The sequence below is a fragment of the Squalius cephalus genome (assembly GCF_949319135.1).
Source record: "Squalius cephalus genome assembly, chromosome: 12".
NCBI classification, from domain to species: domain Eukaryota; kingdom Metazoa; phylum Chordata; class Actinopteri; order Cypriniformes; family Leuciscidae; genus Squalius; species Squalius cephalus.
In genome coordinates, this window is record NC_137133.1 from 3,412,895 (window position 1) to 3,434,320 (window position 21,426).

A 21,426-nucleotide genomic window follows, 5' to 3' on the forward strand; every position below is an offset into this window, starting at 1 on the left:
ATGAAAAATAGACTAGTTAAGGATTTCGTTTGAAACTTTAGGTCCTTTTTTAAAAGCAACCTATTTATTACTTCGCTTCCTTTGAAATCAAACAACTGTGATTTTGTTGCATCGCTGCATCAATAGGAAGATAATTAAAATAATATAAAAGAAGTTCCAAGTGCAAAACCACTAATCAGTTTTAAGTTGTATTGACAATTCAACATTTAGATGACTTTGGGAAATGAGTGAATGCAACTAGAGAAAGATAACTGCAGAAGTGGAGGAAAATAGTAAAAAATTTCCTTCCCTTAAACTTTTTTTTTTTTTTTGCTTGAAAAATGGCACTCAAACCAATCAAATAATAAAAATTAAACTTTGGTTTTCGGAGTAAATAAGGCATAGTATGAGAATACTAGATTTTTACAATTAAGTTAAGACATTAAGTAAAATTAACTAAAAAGTGTTAGTTAGAACAACTGTTGCATTTTACAGTAAGTGCATGTATTGTAAAATAAAGTGCAACCTAAAACGTCTTATGGGTTTGGAACAACATGAGGGAGAGTAAATGATGAAAGAATTGTTATTTTTGGGTGAAGTGACTTTAAAGCATTGCATAGATTTGTGGGTGCAGATGTTGTTTGAAGGTGGCATCATTTATTGCATCACATGAGAACACACCTCCTCCTTTGTTTTCTTGGATATGACACGAAACCAGTCTCCAATCATACTGAGAACAGCGGCGAAATATGCTAAACCAATCAGGATCCAGAACCAGACCAGGGGCTTGTAATAGTCCAAGTACTCCAATTCAGAACCACCTGAACAAACGAGACACATGCTAGAATCCTTTTTGAAAACAGCTGCAAACATGCAGTCATGCGTATCCTGTGTTAATGCTCACCACTGCTCTCTTCATGGAGGCGTCGCTCACCCTCGCCCGCAACAAAATCTCCAAAGCCGATGGTTGTCAAAGTAATGACGACAAAGTAGATGGACTCCAGCGCACTCCAGCCCTCAATGTGTTTGAATATGACGGCCGGCAGAGTGACGAAGAGGAGACAACCAAAGAGAATGAAAAGAAAAGTAGAGATCACACGGATCTTGGTTTGACTCACGTTCCACTTCTGAGGAAAGAAAAAAAAAGCATGGATGGAAAGATGTAGGAGTTAATAGATGGATGGATGGATGGATAAATAAATATATAAAGGGTTAGTCAATCCATGGATGGACAGTTTGATTTGAAAGTCTGATAAACTAATTTGAAATACAATATGTGACCCGCGCTGGCAAAATAAGTCACAATGGGCAAATTTGACACAAAAAAGTTATTGTAATTCCCATTCTCTATTAAACAACCTTCAAAACGATGTATGATTTTTTTGGAATCTCAACAAAAAAGTCGATAGAGTCCACAAAGTCAATTTTGAGAAAAATCGAGTTAAATTTTTCTAAAGGTTCCTAAACAAAATCACCTAGCAAACATACCTTACAATCCCTGGTAAAACACCAAGTCAAAACCAAATATCTATAGGAATTTTTTTTTTTTTATTGATGAAACACACAGCCTATATATATTAAGACCTAGCCTACTGTACCGCATGGATCTGATATAAATGTTACACATCGGATGTTTTCCTCAACAGGTAACCAAACGTTCATTTATGAATTCCCCCCCAGATTTGACAGATAAGTGAATACTCACCAAGAAAGAGATATTTTGAAATCCTGTAATTCTTTATCTATGTGTATATCGGGATTGCGCACTGTCTGAGCTAGGCGTCTTTGTTCACATTCGGATTGTCAGTCAGTGCCAGTAAGATAATTTTGTTTACATCAGCATGAGTTTGAAAATCACATTTCATTGGTTCAGAGTCAGACTCATGCCGTCGAGAATTCGCTATGAATATTCACAAAGTTGGAACGCTGCATTTTAAAACAATACCAAGCTTGTGCTGAGGGGAAGCGCCTGTCGCCAAGAAGCGAGTGGAAAAAACTGAATTTAATTGCTATTTGGAGCATTGGGGTCGGTAGAAATAGCTCATTTTTCTGAAAACCTCAAATTCGACCAAAAATAAATAATTTCACTCTTTTCCCATTTTGGACATTTCAACTAACTGTGCCAGCACGGGTCATATATAACAAACAGATGGAGGCAGAAATTTACAAAAATCCAACGAATACTGTAAAGATAACGTAAAGAAACAAGACATGTCCAAGACTTTGATATCCTAGAGCTGATATATGACTGGGGCCTCCAAGGTCACAAAGAATTTATAATACAAAAACACAGGTATGTAGCTTGTTGCAATAGCTATTTGAAAAAAAAATACTAGACGCATAAAAATGTATATGTGCCATTCTACTCTCTAAAAACTACAAATCCACTGCTCAGTTTTGTTATCTAAAATTTCATTAATTAACCCAGAAATTACAGTTAAAGTTGATATAATGATCAACATTATTATGTCAACAGAACTTAAAATAATGTTTGCACTCATTAGGTTTAATTCAATCATTTATAATTGAACGTACAACCATGCATTTATTTAAGTTGTAGTAATAGGTCCCCTGAATTTATTTTTAGAGTGTAGTTGTTGGGCTAACTTTGTTGACCAGCAGCAATGAATAAATGGGGAGAGATAAAGCATTGAGAAGTGCCACGTGTGAGGAGGAGAGATGGCCAGATGGAATCAGGCCCAGGGTCCTCAGGGCGTGTGTGAATCAGCTGTTTGCCTGGTTTCTCTCAAGGTTTCGTTCTCTACTAATATCAACAGATGGAGTTTTGGTTCCTTGCCACTGTCGCTCTTTGGCTTGCTCAGTGGTGGTTTATATTCAATCAATCATTTTATTTCTAAAGCACATTTAAAAACAACACGAGTTGACCAAAGTGCTTTACAGACCCGAACTTTCAACACATATAGACAAACACACCATAAAACAAAACGAAGCACTAAATAAACCACATGTAGCTAAGAACAGTTAAAAGCAGCAGAGAAGAGATGGGTCTTCAACCTAGATTTAAAACACTCAATGGAATCACAGGATTTAATGTTTAAAGGGAGACTATTCTAAAGATGCGGTGCTGCTACCGCAAAGGCACGATCTCCCTTAGTTTTTAACCGAGATTTTGGAACATTTAAAATAAAGCTTTGAGAGGATCTTAGTGGTCTAGCAGCAACATGATGCTGTAACAAACTAGAAATTACATGGGCAAGCCCATGTAAACCGTTAAAAACCATTAAAAGGACCTTGAATTGCACCCTATACTCAACAGGGAGCCAGTGCAGAGTAGCCAGCACCGGAGAGATACTGGAACATTTCCTGGTGCCAGTCAACAGTCTGGCCGCAGCATTCTGCACCAGTTGCAGCCATGAAAGCAACTTCTTAGACAACCCCAAATAAAGAAATTACAGTAATCCAATCTGGACGAAATGAATGCATGGATCACAGTTTCCATATCTTTGAAAGTCAGGAAGCCTTTCAGTTTGGCAATGCCCCTCAATTGAAAAAAGCTACCCTTAACCACAGCATTTATTTGTTTATCGAATTTCAGTTCGGAATCAAAAATCACACCAAGGCTCCTCACCTGAGTATTAACATTAGAGGCTAAAGGGCCCAAGTCAAGTGCAATCTGATTTGCTCTCTTTGGTGGGCCAAAAAATTGTATTTAGATTCGTTCAACTTAAGGAAACTTGATGCCATCCACAGCTTTATTTCGTCCAGACAGTTAAGCAAAACTGGCCATTTCGAGATGTCATTCGATTTCAAAGGAAGATACAACTGGGTATCATCTGCATAACAATGGTCTGCTACACCATACTTTTGACAGATTAATCCCAGAGGGAGCATATATAAGGAAAACAAGACAGGGCCGAGACACGAACCTTGAGGGATCCCAGAGATGATGGGACGAGTGGAGGAAACGAGAGCTCCCTATTTCCACCGCGAAGGTTCTCCCCTGTAAATACAATGTAAACCGCCTTAATACAATCCCCCTAATGCCCACCCACAGACTCAGACACTCAAGGAGAATCCCATGATCCACTGTATCGAAGGCTGCACTCAGATCCAGCAGCACTAAGGCAGCACAGTTCCCAGAATCTACCGACAAAAGCAAGCCATTGGTCACCTTGAGAAGGGCAGTTTCAGTACTATGCTGAAACCCGACTGGAATGTATTAAAAATATTGTTTTTATTTTAAAAAGTTGGTTAAGAACTACCTTCTCCAGCATTTTAGCTAAAACAGGCCCCTTAGAAATAGGTCTATAATTGCCGACGGGTCTGAACTCATTTTTTTAAAAAGAGGCTGCACAAGAGCGTGCTTAAAATATGATGGCACCCGCCCCTCTATAAGACAATTAATATATGATAAATCATGATTTGCTCAGTTGCGACATACATAGCGTATAGAAGCATGAGATACACAGTCCTAATAAAGTTTCTGTGAGTCAGTCTAGGTCAAAGTTAAAAAATATTGTTCTAGTCCTTCCCTGAGGAATATTTGTATGTATAACTGAAATGAATGTAAGTTCAATTCAATTCAATTCACTTTAATTTGTATAGCACTTTTCACAATACATATTTTTTCAGAGCAGCTTTAAAGAAAATGCATGTCTACATTACAATTTAGAGTGATCTGTTATCAAAGGTGAGGTGACCGTCTAAGTTATGTTTTTCAGAAACGTACATATACAAATCATGCACATCACATATACAGCTAACAGTGTATTTATTTAAACAATGTATTAATTTAAGGCAGAAAAAGTGTGCTCATTGAAGTAAAGAATTCTTGTTGTTAACAAATGATTAGTATATAGAACAATTCCCACCCAACACGTTTATCTCACAGTGATCTCTCCATATGACCACAATGTGAGTTCACAGTGAGCTAAAAGTGTAACCGCACTGTGCACTCACTGTGTGCTCATATTATGGACACTAGGGCTGGGCGATTTAAATCGCGATATTGTTATGCGCATCTCGTCAGTAAAGCCGGTTCCTTGATTAGTAGTAAATCACCATCACCTGCTTTCAGATGAAGCGGCATTTAGGGCTGAGGAGATAATTAAGTGATTAATTTAGTGATGATTGAGCATTATTGAAGACACCTGATGTTAACAAGCAGAATCACTGAAGAAGAAAATCACAAATTGTAAGTTACCATTAAGGTGATGGGTGTTTGCTTTAGTTGGGCTCTAGACCATCTAGACCATATTTACTGTTGTTTGTCTGCTGTTATTGATTTATAACAGTTAAATGAACAAAGTAAAACGTTATCTTATAGTGTTGGTTATGTTTTGACATAATCATGCTGTGATCTGAAAAAGGAAACTTATTGAGATAGTTTGGTTTAACTTAGCAGCAGTTTAGTGATTCTTCAGCCTATGATTATCAATACTTTACTTATAATTCAAAATATTTAATAAACATTTTCTGATCAATAGACATTCAGATAAATTCATTTAAAACACAGACATCAATAATCAGCCTGTGAATCTCAACAATGGTGACAATAATAAAGCATGTTGCAGTGGCTGCCACCAATCACAACTCATTAATGGCTCCCATCATGCATTGCGGTATGAATAAATTATGATCTGAATTGTCTATGTAATTTACTTTTCCTAATTGAATATTCTGCTCCTCACCATTGTTGAGATGCATAGACTGAATCTTGACATCTGTGTGTGCCTAAAAGAATGATTTTTATTTTTTTTAACAACTTTTAAGAAATCCTTTATATTATATAAAAAAATTCTGGGCATTTATGCAGATTCACTAACCAACAACATAAATCGAAGTCAGAAAGAAGGATTTTAATGAGTTCAGTGATCAAGTTCAAATGATGATTGTCATAACATAATCAACATCATCAGATCACTTTATTCTTTGTTCAACTGGTGATTATAATTCAGAAACAACAGCCAAACAAAATCTAAAGTTAATAATATATGGGCCTAGAGCCCAACTAAAGCAGCCATTGATCGTCATAACGGTAACTTACAATTTGAGATTTTCTCCTTCAGTGATTCTGCTTGTTAACATCAGGTGACTTCAATAATGTTCAATCATCACAAAATTAATCACTTAATTATATCTCATTAACTTCAACACTCTTGAGTGTGGACTCATACACTCCCAGGAGTGTTAATTTAACACTGGAGTTTTTGCTGTGTACAAAGAGCCGTAGTTAACTGACAAGCTCAGCCATATCGCATTAATTATCGCTGGCGATACGCCCGCGATATTAGTGCAATATGGCTCAGCTTGTCAGTTAACTACGGCTCTTTGTAGTCAATGCCGCTCCATCTGAAAGCAGGTGATGGTGATTTACTACTAATCAAGGAACCGGCTTTACTGACGAGATGCGCATAACAATATCGCGATTTAAAGCGCCCAGCCCTAAGACCAAAGAGCCCAACTACAGCAAACACTGACCTCTACAATGGTGACCAAACTCTTCAAACAAACTTCAACATGTAAACCTCTTAAACATAATTTCTAAACATCGAAACTTCCCGCTATAACTGTCTAAGAATGTTAGGGGGGATAATGTTCTATCAATGTCATCACTAAACATGTTTGAAATGTTTATAGAGAGTGTTATCCTACCTTTTAGCAGAACATTCTGGTTACAAAAATAAAATTAACTACAGAAAATATTACAAGAACATAACATAATGCTCTCAAAACATTCATAGAACAATAACATTTCTAGCTGGGATGAGCTCATATTGTGGTCATAGTTTGAGCACACAGTGAGAGCGCTGTGCGGTTACACTTTTAGAACACTGTGAACTCAGATTGCAGACGTTGTGACCACATGGTGACATCACTGTGAGATCATAGTGTTGACTGGGTTTAGCATGGTTCTGCTCATTGTGGGATCAAACTTTAGGTGCACTCAGAAATGAGAAGTAGAAATATCATTAAAATGATGTACACACACATGAGACCAAGACTCCAGATATATCAGTCTTTTAAAAAAGCAGTTTCATTTTACATGGAGTTGGTCACCTTATTGATGTCACATGACTAGTCATGTCATTTATTTAGTTACTGATAATAATAATAAAAGTAGTACTAAATATAATAATAATAATGTGTATTATATGGTGCTTTAATATGCTTTATGTTTTATAAAGCAATAAACAAGCAAATCAGACAAAATACTGTAACAACAAATACAATATACATACAACAAACTCGCCATATCAGTGGAGCCAAAGTCAACAGCACAGTTCAAAGTGATAGAAAACAATAGCATGTGTGTGATGGAACAATATGATGTCCAAACAAGCAATCTCTGCTAGAGTGATGAAATACACTGCAAAGACCCATAGCTTTCATGCCACAGATTATAAAAGTGAATTAAAAAACAGACAATAAAAGCTTTAGGATCAATTTTCAACTCTAGACACACAGCAGTAACAGTTGCTAAATGTATGTTTAACACACAGCCACTGCCAACGAGAGTATGAGCATGTACCAGTAGCCAATATTTGCCACATTAAGACCTTAAAAGATTAGACAGGTCATAAAGCATCATCATGCACCCATTCAGAAAGACAAATGTAACAGTTTATAATGTTTATTCAGCCTCAAACCAGTGTGGCATGCCATGTCCAAATGCAGGTAAATGTTTATTTAACAATAACAAGACCAAAACAAAATGAGAACCAGAAAACGGAAAATCACACTAGAGCTTATACAAATATTGATGAGGGTAACGAGGCATAGGTGAGAATAATCAAAGAGCAACGACGGAACAGAAAACTGGGGCTGAATCTGAAATAACCCCTATACCCTCATATAGGGCATTATTCGAGGGGACATCCATTTGTAGTGGTGTCCGAAACCATAGTGGACGTTATCGAGTGTACTCATTCAATCCCACATTGCACTGCAATAACGAGTGTACACCCAATATACACTCAACAACCGTCCGAATTCGCTCCCTCGTTTTTATTCACTTCAAGTGAACTGTATTAGTGGACTAATGTAGGGAATAGGGATTGAGGGTTTATAGGGCGAGTTTGGATTCAGACAAAAGACAAAAAATACAGACAATACTAGACAAAAATACAAATAAAAAGTCTACAAACCTACAATACAGACAAGACAAACTGACCTTAAAACAGATAAATAACTGAAAGCCCAAATAGACAAACAAGTTGTTAATAAGCCTTGTTGATATCCACCATTTTGTCTATCAAACCTAGAGAACTTTCTGTGACATACTTTGCAATATTCCCAAAATTATGGCAAAAATATGTTTTACATGTAATTTTGATATTACGTATAGAGGTTAGCAAATGTGCAGGTAGCACAAACAATTAATCTAGCACATTTTGAATGATCGCTCAAAAGCAAAACATTTCTGTATTTGAGCAAAGGGAAGAAAAAATAGAATAGTGCAGTGCTTCTCAAACCTGTCCTGGGGACCCCCACCACTGCATGTTTTGGACGTCTTCACCCTCTAACACACCTGATTCAACTCATCAGCTCATTAGTAGAGATCGCAAGACTTGAATTGGGTGTGCTTAATGAGGGAGACATACAAAATGAGCAGTGGTGGGGGTTTGCAGGCAGTGTTTGCACATTAAGGTATCTTATGAAACTGATTTCGGACAGACTTCTGAGGCAGCGTAATGGTTTAATGATCTACAACAAAATAGTGAGCTTTAGTGAAAACTAAGCGAATATTTAATTACTACAATAGTAATTTCTAGCTAGAAATGCCATCAAAAGTGGAAAACGTTGGTCAAAAATTTACATTTACAACTTTCCGACACCATCTTTATATTTTAGCTCAACTATCACAGAATGGAAAACACAGAATTGTGGGATATAAAAGACAGTGAAAGATACATCTATGCTGCCTTCAAAAATCGACCAGATGAAGGTATCTCAGGAGACAGGAAGTGAGGCCAACTTTGGATTCGGACATGCCTTGATGCCTTCCTACCTTGGAATGCGTCCTCCGAAGGCATCATTTTTAGGTTTTTTGGACTTAGGCTTGTTCTGTGATCCTGTTTCCCTTCATGTGATCCAGTCATGTGTTTCCTGTTTCATGTATGACATCCCAGCTTGTAACTGTGGTGATCATGCTTATGTGAGTTTTAGGTGGCTTGTTGGAGGGCATGTCTTAACACCTGCATCTTATGACCATGGCGCTTTAAAAGTAACTGGTAACAAGATTTTGGGCGCAACTGGGCGTTTTTTAATTTTATTGTGCTGGTCAAAATTGGTTTAGACGGGTAGACAAAATTTGGGCTGCTTTGGGATCAGTTTATTGGGTTTCAACCATTTACATTTTATAGGCTAATTGGTTAACAAAACCCAAGTGGCCATGTATTCCAATCAGTCATCAGCATGACTTACCTAAACACACATGCCCTATGAAAAGTCAGCTGGTGTTGACAGCGACAGGACAAGCCCGTGCTTTCAAACAATTAAGAGCGATAGTAGCAACAGCCAGTGGAAAGAACAAAGGTGCTGAAGTGGAACTATAAAAAAAAAAAAAAAAAAAAACCTTATAGAAAGGAGTGGAAGAGTGATCTGGACCTGAAGCCATGTATAATGCCATCTGAAGGAGATGATAGCACAGTTCACTACAAATTCTGCAGCACAGACATATGGGCACCTCAAGGACTTGAAGGACCGAGCTGAAACCAAGAAGCACAAGAATCAGTGCCTGCCCACAGTTAAGGCTTTTACAATGAGTAAAGCTAACATACGAGCATTTGTGACAACCAGTGCTGTGAACTCCAGATAGCAACATATGTTTCTTGCCAGAGATCAGTTAATGCTTTGGACGACTTAATGGACATACTGAAAGATGAGACCGGAGCATTCTAGATGCACAGAACCAAATGTACAGCTGCCATTAAGTTCTTGCACTGCATTTTAAAGAAGAACTTCAACAGGACATTGGAGACTCCCCTTTCTCCTTTTATTTGGATGAAACCACCAACATTACATGTGAGCACTTCCCTGGGACTGGCTGAGCTTTTTTGATGTGGATATTAGTGGGATTGTGGATGCCAACATTGACTTTCTGCAAGCTAATTCACTGGATATAGCAAATATGGTTGGCATAGCAACAGATAGAGCAAACAACTTGATGGGAGACATCATTCTGTGTATAAGTTGCTCAAACAGAAACAGCCTAATTTACAGTTAATTTGATGTGTATGCCATTCTGTGGACATTGTAGCTCAAAAGTCAATTCAGCAGCTCCTTAGCAATGTTGAATATATGATCTGGGAGACTTACAGCTGGTTTGCACACTCATCTAAGCATCAGAATACCTACCAAACTCTTTATGAGACTAAGTTAACAGCAGAGGATGTTCTTTGAAAATGCTTTCTCCAGGATCCCACCGCTGGTTAGTGCCAGCAGATTGCATTGACAAAATCCTCGAGCCAGAAGATGCATTCACTTTACATTTTAGAGTGAGTGAAATGTACAAAAACAAGACCAACAGCCTTTACATGCATTTTTTAATATATTTTTTAATAATAAAAGCTGTCAACAAGTGCTTTTAGTTAGAGAGCGGTGATAGCCTTGCAGTTTTTAAGGATCACAACCGGTTGTACATGTCAGCAATGAGAAGTGTAATCAAGCCGTTGATTACGTGTTTTCCGTATGAATGATCAACAACTCAGGGAATTAGACCTAAAATCCTCTAGTATATACCTTGCACTTAAAGATGCTAACTTGGGGACCACATTTAGTCAGAAGTTGGAGGCAAATGCTCTGTCACCTGAGAAAAAGCAGGTGGTGTTAACACGCTTAACACGAAGCAACTGCTTACAGGATTTAGCACTTGGTGCAAATAAAATCCTCACTCTAACCAACACTTAAGTTGAAAGAGCATTTTCTCAAGTCACTGCTAAGAGATGACACCAGAATTTGAATGGGATTGCCGCTCCTTTCGATGTGCGCTCAGGGCTGGCATGGAAGGGATGGACATTGGCTACTTTTCATCCTCCCCAACAGCTGCCAAATATCGCTTGCTGTAAAGGGACTTAAAGACGTGAAATATTATTTCCAAGCATTCATATTGTCCTGCCAAGCAAGATGAGGCATGATATACAATTTCTGCTAATAATCTCAGATATTGTAACGTAGGGCCAAGCAGGAACAGAATGAGCCCACCAAACATTTCAGCCAAGAAGGACAAGACTCAGCAAGGAACACTGGGGTTTAAATGCAGAAGGGGTAGGCAAACAAGACACACCTGGGAATAATAACAGAACTAATCATCAAGAACTACAAAACATGGCACAGAACGGGAAGACATAAAAGTCCACATATGACCAGGGGAACACGGGCTGGGATCATGACAGATATCCGTTCATATTTAATATGAGTTGAAATGAAGTTGCTTCTGGTACCGGCATGGCGCCAGAGTTTGGCTTCGCCACTGCGGCTGGAGGTTCGTCCCGACTCGTTTTTTCTGCACTATATTGCTAAGTTTGTCCACAAATGTCATGTCTATTGCATGGGTTTACAATCGTCAAACAATGCTTCTAATTCAATAATCTATGGAGGAGTGCAACGGCATATATACCTGTCGTGCGTTTTCAGCCCCGTTTGTATGTCTGTCTGCACCCGTTACCTGTATGTGGAATGGAGAAGGCCTAATATGACAAACAAAGAAGCGGCAAAGAAGGCGAGGAAAAAGTACAGGGAGGCAGGTGCATCTTAAAAAGCTCCTGAAGCTGGGACTCTTTGGCGGTGGCTCCAGACCATGTTATCTTTGTTCTGTCTTCCCTGACATCCCCAGGGCTCTGGTCCCTCTGTCCAGGAGAAACCCCACCACTGAGCGGTGTGTGCGCTGAGCACCTGAGGTCGGCCGTGAGCCTCTCCCTCTGCTTCAGGTGTTGTTTCTGCACCGCTCAAGATGGCTTTGGTAAACGGTCATTCAATTTCAAACTTCAAATTTCAAAGTCATTTTTGCTCAGTGACTTATTTACTTCCAAAAACCTGGATTTTATGTTGCTGACAGAGACATGGCAACGGAGTGTGGAGTACTGTCATATGATTGAGCTCTGTCCTATGGATTGTTCTTTAATCAGCACGCCAATACTTGTGGGCCATGGTGGAGGACTTGCTGTGGTTTTTTAAAAAGCAATGTATTTAACAGTCGATGAGCGGAGGTATGTACTCTTCATTTGAATTACAGATGACTAAATTTCATTTTATTATATTTTAGTTTAAGAAACCCCTTTATAGCTACTCAACAAAGACTTCCAATACTGGACTCCTTTTGCCCAATTTCTCCAAATGACATTATTAAGTTGGTGGGTATGAAGAAGACCTTCCGAAAGCCTAGTGGATATTTTGCCTACTTCTCTGTTTATGAAATCCATTACATCTATTGGCCCGTCATTTAACAACTATAGGCCTATTTCTAAACTGCCTTTTTTTATCTCTAAAATATTAGAAATGGTAGTGGCAATGCAGTTAAATAATGTGTTGGAGGCTCGCAATATCTGTAATAAATTTCTGTCTGGTTTTCATAAAAACCATTCGACTGAAACTGCCCTCCTTAAGGTCTCAAAAGATATTTTGATGGCTGCTGATGCAGGTGAATGTTCTGTGCTGGTCTTGCTAGATCTCAGTGCAGCGTTTGAAACTGTTGATAACTCTCTAGTGGGCATTTCTGGATCAGCTCTGGATTGGTTTCCGACAGGAGTTTCTCTGTGTCCGTAGGATCTTACGTCAGACTCTGTCCCTTTGTCCTGTGGAGTGCCACAAGGCTCTGTGCTAAGCCCTCTGTTGTTCATTCTGTATATGCTTCCTCTTGGCAATATTATTAGTAGTTTTAAAATATCTTATTGTTATGCTGATTACATCCAATTATATGTATATTTTAGTCCAGATAGATTCAATAAACTGTCCCTTCTGAAGAATTGTTTAGTCTCTTAATAAAGATAAAACGGAGGGGATGATTATTGCGCCAGACAACATTACCCGTAAGATTAGGCAGGCCTTTGGGAGTTCATCATCCTCTGACTGCAGTGATATAAGAAATCTGTGTCATTTTTGACAGATCTATGTGCTTTCAAAAAAAGAGATGGAGATGCTTGCTCATGCTTTTATTTCTTCACGGTTGGATTATTGCAATGTTCTATACACTTGTTTGAACAAATCTTCTATGGCTCCACTGCAAGGTGTACCGAATGCAGCTGCTAGGCTTTTGACTAGGACCAGCAGGAGGTCGCACATTACTCCTGTGCTTAAGACCCTTCATTGGCTTCCTATTGGTTTAAGAGTGCATTTTAAAATTTTAGTCATTGCTTACAGAGCCTTGGATGGTCAAGCACCCTCTTACATACAGGATTTATTACATGCACATGCCCCTGTTCGGTCTCTGAGGTCTTCAGGCCAAGACCTTTTAACTATTCCCAGCAAAACGTCTTAAGACAAGAGGTGACCGTGCTTTCTGTGTTGTGGCTCCAAGGCTATGGAACTCTCTCCCTTTAGCATTGAGAATTAAGGCTTCTGTGGAATCTTTTAAAGTCACACCTGACTCACTCAACAATGTGGAATGTAAATATCACTTTACCAAACCTCTTTCCAGAGACCTTGGCATTGTTGTTTATTATCAGTATATGATTTTCTAATTTACATTAGAGGTAATATAGCTGATGATAGTTAATAACAAATAATCTTTCATTTATTTGTTTGATGCATAATAAGTTTCTTCACCTAATTAATTTCAGATAAAAATAGTGTATCTGTCCATTAGATAACGTAACACTTCTGTAGCCACACTCAACTTAATCACTTGTATTTTATGCATCTCATGCACTTTATTCCTTTATCATTCATGGTATTCATTTAGTACTTGTGTTAGTTATTCTTGTTTGTCTTTTGTTATATATTTTAATATCATAATACATATTTTCCCACCGAATCCCGAAATGAAAGCAGAATATTATGCAGCATTATACAACATAAAAATGGTATATTTTAAATATTTGTTTATTGGCATCTTTATACTAAGTGGGATGAGGCCAGTATATCCAATACCAATACTGCTACTTATGTCTTTATTAAGTGGATTGGTTCTTAATTTTTGGAAATTAAATAAGAAATCATAGCAATAGAACATTATACTTTTTTATTTTTATTTTATTTTTTAACATTTAATAGGCTTAAAAAAAGAAAATAATTAAGTGAACTTTAGAATAATCATCATAAAAGACCATTTAAGTAATGCCACATTTGGATATGTCTTTGTTGTATATAGTGTATAAACTGATTAGCCACAACATTAAAACCGCTGACAGGTGAAGACAGGTGAACCTTGATTATATTGTTACAATGGCACCTGTCAAGGAGTAGGATATAGCAGCAAGTGAACAGTTTTTTTTTTTTTTTTTTTTTTTTTTGTAGAATTGAATGTGTTGGAAGCAAGAAAAATGGCCAAGCGAAAAGATCTGAGTAACTTTGAGATCTGCTGCTAATGTCTTACTGCCAGATACCACAAGACACAATATTAGGCAGATGGTTTTAATGTTGTGGTTGATCAGTGTGTATATTACTACAGTTATATTTCTCGGTCAATATCAGATCTCTTTGTTTGAATGAGAGCTGTCAGTTAATTTCTCCCCCACTAAGTTTATTTTGCACATTCATTTTCATATTAAGTAAGAAAATTACTAGTTAAAACATTTGGTATAAAAATTTGTATGTGATCTATCAATCTATTCTCTCGAAGCAATACTAGAATCGCAAGTATTTCAATTTATTTCCGCTGATATACCTGCACATCTTAATCCTTGAGACAAGTTTGTCACTGACAGAATCAAATACAGACCCTGTGGGTCTTGTGTGCCCATCAGTCTACCAGCGCGGCTGATCACAGAATAGGCCTACATGTGGACTTCACGGTTCACGGAGCAGGTGAGCAGAACTCAGATAGAGGGATCATATACTCTAATGCTTGCCAAATGATGTGGAGAGACATTAGCATAGCTACTTAAGGAAAAAAAAAGATGCTGAGTTAATTACATTAAATATTTCGACACTGAACAACCAATCGCGAGAGCGATATATTTTTCCGCGGAGGAGCAAGAGATAATCATTCATAATTACGATGAATTTAAATATGTATTTCAAGCTCGAAACAATACGGTCTCTGCGGCCAAAGCAAGAGAAGACTGTTGGAGAAAGATTGCTGATTGTTAATGTGTAAGTTAAACAAATACGTTCTATATTTATGTAAAATTATGTATATATGTATGTGTAGCCTATGTGTAATATAGCCTATAGCCTATTTTTATAATATATAAAAAATGTGCATGTATGTACTAAGAAAGATTAATATTCATTGATTCATTTTAGATGCAACCCCAACTCCAAATGTTCTTGGCAGCAGATAAAGACAAAATATAAAAATATAATTCAAAGTGGTGAGTATTTACCACAACCTTTTATTACTTTTGTGAACATTTTATCACAAACACTTGTTTGCAGCATACAGAAATAAAGAGTTAAATTCAGAAAACCAGAATACACTGTGGCGGAGGAGTTGGCTCTGAGTAGGCAATAAGGGACGGCCGATTATGGATGGGATTACTGTACAATCTGACCCTGGTGCTGGCTCCTCTAAGCAAGTAACACTGGGTACGTGTGCAATACATTACTACTTTTTTAAGTTTTAAATATGGCTGACTATGTTCTGCAGTAGAGGGAAACACATACACACAGTCTCCCACACAGAGGTCAGTATGCAGCAGACAGAACACCAAACATAACCTGCTTTACAACAGTTATGCTTTACATTGGCCTATTTTGATTTATTAGGGTGGAGGAAATGAAGACACTCTGTCTGTGTGTTCTCAGACAGTTGCTGATGTGAATGCACTGGGCTTTTATTATGGCAAACATTTGAATGTGTGGCATAAAAAAGGGACTGGCCCTTACACATCTCTTTTATTGTAGGATTTTTCACAACCTTCCCCAGAAACTGAGGCCTCTACCTCAATGGGCTTCAGAAGAAATGTGTAAGGATTTAAAACCCTTGACATAAATTACAGTCAGTCCTGTGTTTGTAGGAAGTCAAGGAACTTTTTGTGATTTTTGATGAGCCTCCAGAAAACTTGTAATGATCATGTTTGTGGTGGAATTATGTTTCAGGTGGAAACAGACTCAGTCAGGGCCCTGTACTAAAGGAGTCTTGAACTAGACTGCACACTAAAGGAGACTTGAACTAGACTGCACACTAAAGGAGTCTTGAACTAGACTGCACACTAAAGGAGTCTTGAACTAGACTGCACACTAAAGGAGTCTTAAACTAGACTGTCCACTAAAGGAGTCTTGAACTAGACTGCACACTAAAGGAGACTTGAACTAGACTGCACACTAAAGGAGACTTGAACTAGACTGCACACTAAAGGAGTCTTGAACTAGACTGCACACTAAAGGAGTCTTGAACTAGACTGCACACTAAAGGAGACTTGAACTAGACTGCACACTAAAGGAGTCTTGAACTAGACTGCACACTAAAGGAGCTGACTGTGAGCTGAGGAGGCTCCAAACAAAATCAAACAGCTGGATAAAACTGATCTCAGTATGTATATAGTTATATAGTATATATAGTATAACTTATTTAACCAAGTAACACTTTAGTATGAATATTTATTAATGCAACTTTCTCTTGCTCTCTTTCTCCCTCCCATCCCACAAAACCAATAAAACAGCTTGAGACCTGTCTGCAGTTTCAATGTGCTTTTATTAAGTGTAATATTGTATGGTGATTGCATCTACATCTGCACCAGCTGGGTGGTCAAGTGTGATCGGGTCAGTTTTATCGGGGAGAAGCTGGTTTTGTAGTGTTTCTCGCTCCGTTCTACTGGTGGCTAATATATTGTGCAGAATGGCACATGCAGCCACTATCTGTGATGCCCGCTCTGGTGACTCTGAAGCGCTGAACACAGTTGAAATGTGCCTTTAGGATGCCAAAGGTCATCTCTATCTTCACTCTGGTTTTACTGAGGGCCACATTGAAGTGGTTCTGTGGCCCTGTCTGAGGGTCATGATGGTTATTGTGTAAGTTTTTCTAGCTCAGTTCAAATTAACAGTGTTTTGTACTGTACCAAATTTAACTTGCTTTCCTCAAAGTGCTGACACAACACAGACTCATGGAAAATTTGTGAGACAAGCACTGGAGCCAGGCCATTTGGCATCCAAACTTGATCATATATGTTCATGACCACAAGTCGTCTGCAGATGAAATGTTTAGTAGATCATTGTTATATCTGTTAAAGTTACTATTAATTTAAAGATTCATCTCACAGAAAATAATCATCTCACATATTCACATCATCTCTACCTGAACATTATGGCTGTGATAGGACTTCCTATTAACATAATCTGCCTCATGTTCCCTAGAGCAGTGGAGATTGGAGCAATACATGTTGCAATGACTTGGGAATCCTATCATAAGATTAACAGAAGAATAATAAAAAAGATTCAAAATAATTCTTAACATGTATTATATTGTATAGTACATTTGTGAAATTTGCTTTTTGAAAAAAAAAAAGTGTTCATGTGATGTCACCCTATCAATATATCTTACTGGCACTTTTATAAAAGCCCTCTTTTATGTACATGGTCGATAAATGTCCGGGGAACACTATTAATGAAACTTTTCATGTACTCCTGCAGAGCGAGGACCACCTTGCGAATGGTTTGACAAACCGTGTTTTCCCCTAGCTTCTGTGCGTCACCCACCGTGCAAGAATGTACCACTTGCAAAAAAAAAAAACCCAAAATAAAAAACCGCAATACCATTTGCTGTACAGTAAGTGCATCGACGTGTTAAATTCTTTATGTGCGGCTCAAGAAGTTCGCAAAGATAAGAAATTCCTTCCGCGGAAAATCTGTATCTTTCATACAAGTAACTATCAGGAAAGGCAAGGGGATTTTGTCTGGCTAAAAACTCTTTCTCTACGAAGTGCTCGTCAAACAATTTGCGCTGAGATGTCCACCGGATTTGGAAGAAAATGTGAAGTCATTGCAACAGACACTTGGAATAAGTTACGTCACCTATATGTTTCTTTGCTCTCAGCTGATTGGTCAAACTTCAGTCTGAGATCTTGAATCCAGAACATAGCCTGCCCCGGAGCAGGTTAGCCGTGCAGCGTAAGATACCATGGTAACGAACACCGATTAAAGCTGAGCTACTTTCATAGTACCTAAAACCCAGGGTTGACGGAAACTAAGCTGAAACATAGCTGGCTAGCCACCTAATCCGGCTTCATGGTACAGGCCCCAGTTCCAGTTTGCACACGCCCTGGGTTTATCCATGTCACCCTTCCTCTCCTGAGATTGTTTATCCTGGTTGCCCGCCTGCTATATGTGGTGTTTTGAGTATAACCCATGTTTCTGCTTGTCTACAATAAACTGCTTGCTTGCGTTTGGATCTGCGACTCTCGTTCTGAGAGAACGAATTGACCACATCTTGTCAAATGTTTTGTCAATAAACCTGTTAATACTCGTTCTGCATTTGAGTCCTCCTTCATAGATCCGTGACAACTTCATGATGTTGTTTTTCACACAGTGTTTTTTTTCATTGTCTGTCACCCAGTATGGGTCAATATCACACTGAAACATTTTTTTTACACATGGCCACATAAAAGAGAAATAACAACAAACCTACATTGACTTCACCAGGATAAGTACCGCATTATACTGTCAGGATGGTTAGGGGGAGTCATTAAAAAGAAAATGTCATAATTTTTTTAAATAAAGAGAAGATGAAATGGAACATTTGTGTTAAGAACACTCTAGAAATCATCTGTGATACATTTTGAAGTGTGTTATTTTAAACTGGTATTTTAAGAACTAATGGCAGATTAAATTATGGGACAGGTTTTGTCACATATCTCAGTGGAACGCCATTGATTTTGCTGTATAAACAGTCAACGAACAAGTCAACGGAGAGCAAATATATAAAATATTAGCTCTGAAGGTCTGTGTTAGGTATTATTATCATAATACTTGCGAGCTTGCGGTGGATGGAAACACTCATGAGAATGAATGAGGAAAACTCCCGCAGCGAGTAGAAAGGCTTACAGTTGATGAAAAGAGCTTCTAGATCTGGGCAGCACATCTTCTTCAATGCTGTTACATCTGTACACCACCTTTTGTTGATGTAGAAGCATGTCCCACCTGATTCTGTGTTGTGGGGGTCTGAACCGCTGAAAGCCCGGCAGATGCAGCGAGCTGTCCAGAATGGCTTCATTCTGCCAGGTTTCCGTGAAACACTGAGCAGCAGAGTTAAAAAGTCCTTATTTGTCCGAGACAGCAGAAGAAGTTTGTCCATTTTGTTGGGTATAGAGAGGAGATTTGCCGAATAGATACTAAAGCAGCACAGTCTGAGCTTGACTAGCACGCCGGCTCTTTCCACGATTGCGCATCCTGGGGCGCTTCAGCAGCGGCGCTGCCCCTCCAACTAAAATGTGTACTGCCGAATGTTCAGTAATTCATCCCTGGAAAAACTAATTATTGGGATTAAAGTAAAGACAGGACAAACTAACAAAAACAGTAAAACAGCTGTGTGCAGCGACACCCCGAGACAACCTTCAGGGGTGCCATCTTATTCATCATGGACTCTCTGGTCCTGACCAGTTCCCTAGCCCTTCCTTCCCCTGCTGGTCCCATCCAGAAGTTTCCTCCTCACCTCTGGTCCCACCCAGCCTCAAGTCTCCTTCATCGCAACTGGTATCCCCTAGTCTCAAATATCCTTCATCGCCAATGGTCCCCCCCAGCCTCAAGTCTTTTTCTTTCGCTGCTTGTCCCGCCCAAACTCAAGTCTCCTTCTTTGTGGATGGTCCGACCCAGCCTCCCATTTCATCCACCTCTGCAAATACCATACTGTTCCTCGGACCCACCTTGGGCTTCCAGGTCTCTCCATGTATCTCTACTTTTAATCACAGGTGTATTCACTATTGTTGCATTGAATTTTGGGGCCTATATTTTCAATATAGTATTTGTTTTTAGTTTTTTTTTTAATAGTATTTGTCAACTTAGAAATATTGTAATTATTGAGAGGTGATACAATTTATAATCATTTGACATTTTAGTGATATTGCACTGGGGTGTACTCACTTCTTTTGTATACTGTAAATCAGAGGTCTTCAACCCTGCTTTTGGAGTCCCATTGTCCTGCAGAGTTTAACTCCAACCCTAATCAAACACACCTGAACCAGATAATCAAGTTTTTCAGGATCGCTTGAAAATTAAAGGCAGGTTGGAAATAAATCTTGCAGGACATTAGGTCTCCAGGAACAGGGTTGAAGATATCTGTAAATAATGTAAAAATGTAAAATGGTTTTGTACAGACTAAACAAATATTTATTATCGGTGTAAATATATAAAAAAAAAACTGCTTTAACTCACATCAATCATACCCTCTACTTTAGCGATTGCCTTTCCGAAGATTGTTCCAAGCTGGTCTCCCACTCCTGCCAGCAAGAATCCGAACAGAGGAATTCCCAACAGGGCGTAGATAATACAGAAGATGCGTCCACCCTCTGTGTGAGGTGAGATATTCCCAAATCCTGGAGTCAATAAAAGTAAAGTTTAAAAAAAGTATTTATAAACATAGTTATTATTATAATTATTATTCAATTTCTCTTGAGGTGAAGTTCTTCAGCATGAGAAAGCCTATTAAGTGATATGAATTATGCATGTCTGCGTCAAACAATGCATACATAATATGACAATATCTGTTTAAAGCTGATTGGGTGATGGTGGCAATGTATTTTGTATTTCTTTTTTGTACCAAACTCATTTTGTTCAAGTTACAGCTATTTAAATAAAATTGGTGAACCCTTACATTATTTATTTGAACTCTTGTAGCCATAGAAGATTATCATAAAACATGAATAGTAGAGAATGTATATAAATCTGGTCACCAAAAGCACCTTAAGAAGAGAGAGAGAGATGCAGCGACGCCTAAAGGGGCCCCAAACACCTCAGATACTTTGAGAAAAGCTAATTAGAATTGGTGAGTGCAATTCACACGTGCCAATCCCCGGACTTGCAGGAATAAAAGGAGATGGTGTGCATCCACTCATTCAGATTTGTTCTTTGGAGCTGATTGGTTGCTCAAGCAATTGCTCAATCCATTCACCTCTGCAAAAGGAAACGTTTTAGCTGTAGTTTACGGCACATATCAGTGGTCTCTCTATCCTTTCCATTGCACAGCTAACTGCAAAGAGTTCCCCTTGGTTTCCAAGAGCATGATTGCATATACAGAAAGGCCTTAAAAACTTCTCAATCTGCTTATTTTTCGACTCTCTTAGAAGAAAACAAACACAACCTTATTTGATACAGTGGCTAAATTAACATGAAATAAAGCTTAAACTTCTGACATTTCCAAACAGCACAGCAGTAATGACAATATGAACTTTGTAG

The 21,426-nt window shown here is 38.3% G+C and overlaps 1 protein-coding gene across 1 annotated transcript in view; it reads right to left on the minus strand.

Annotated features, from left to right (window-relative positions):
• The window catches only part of kcnk2b (potassium channel, subfamily K, member 2b), a 42,697-nt gene that overhangs the window by 2,021 nt on the left and 19,250 nt on the right, over window positions 1-21,426 (minus strand). The window contains exons 4-6 of the mRNA XM_079889424.1: window positions 20,407-20,567; window positions 884-1,106; window positions 661-800 (exon numbers count right to left, since the gene is read on the minus strand). Of these exons, the coding sequence (XP_079745550.1) occupies window positions 661-800; window positions 884-1,106; window positions 20,407-20,567 (524 nt within the window). The remainder of the gene's footprint in view (window positions 1-660; window positions 801-883; window positions 1,107-20,406; window positions 20,568-21,426) is intronic.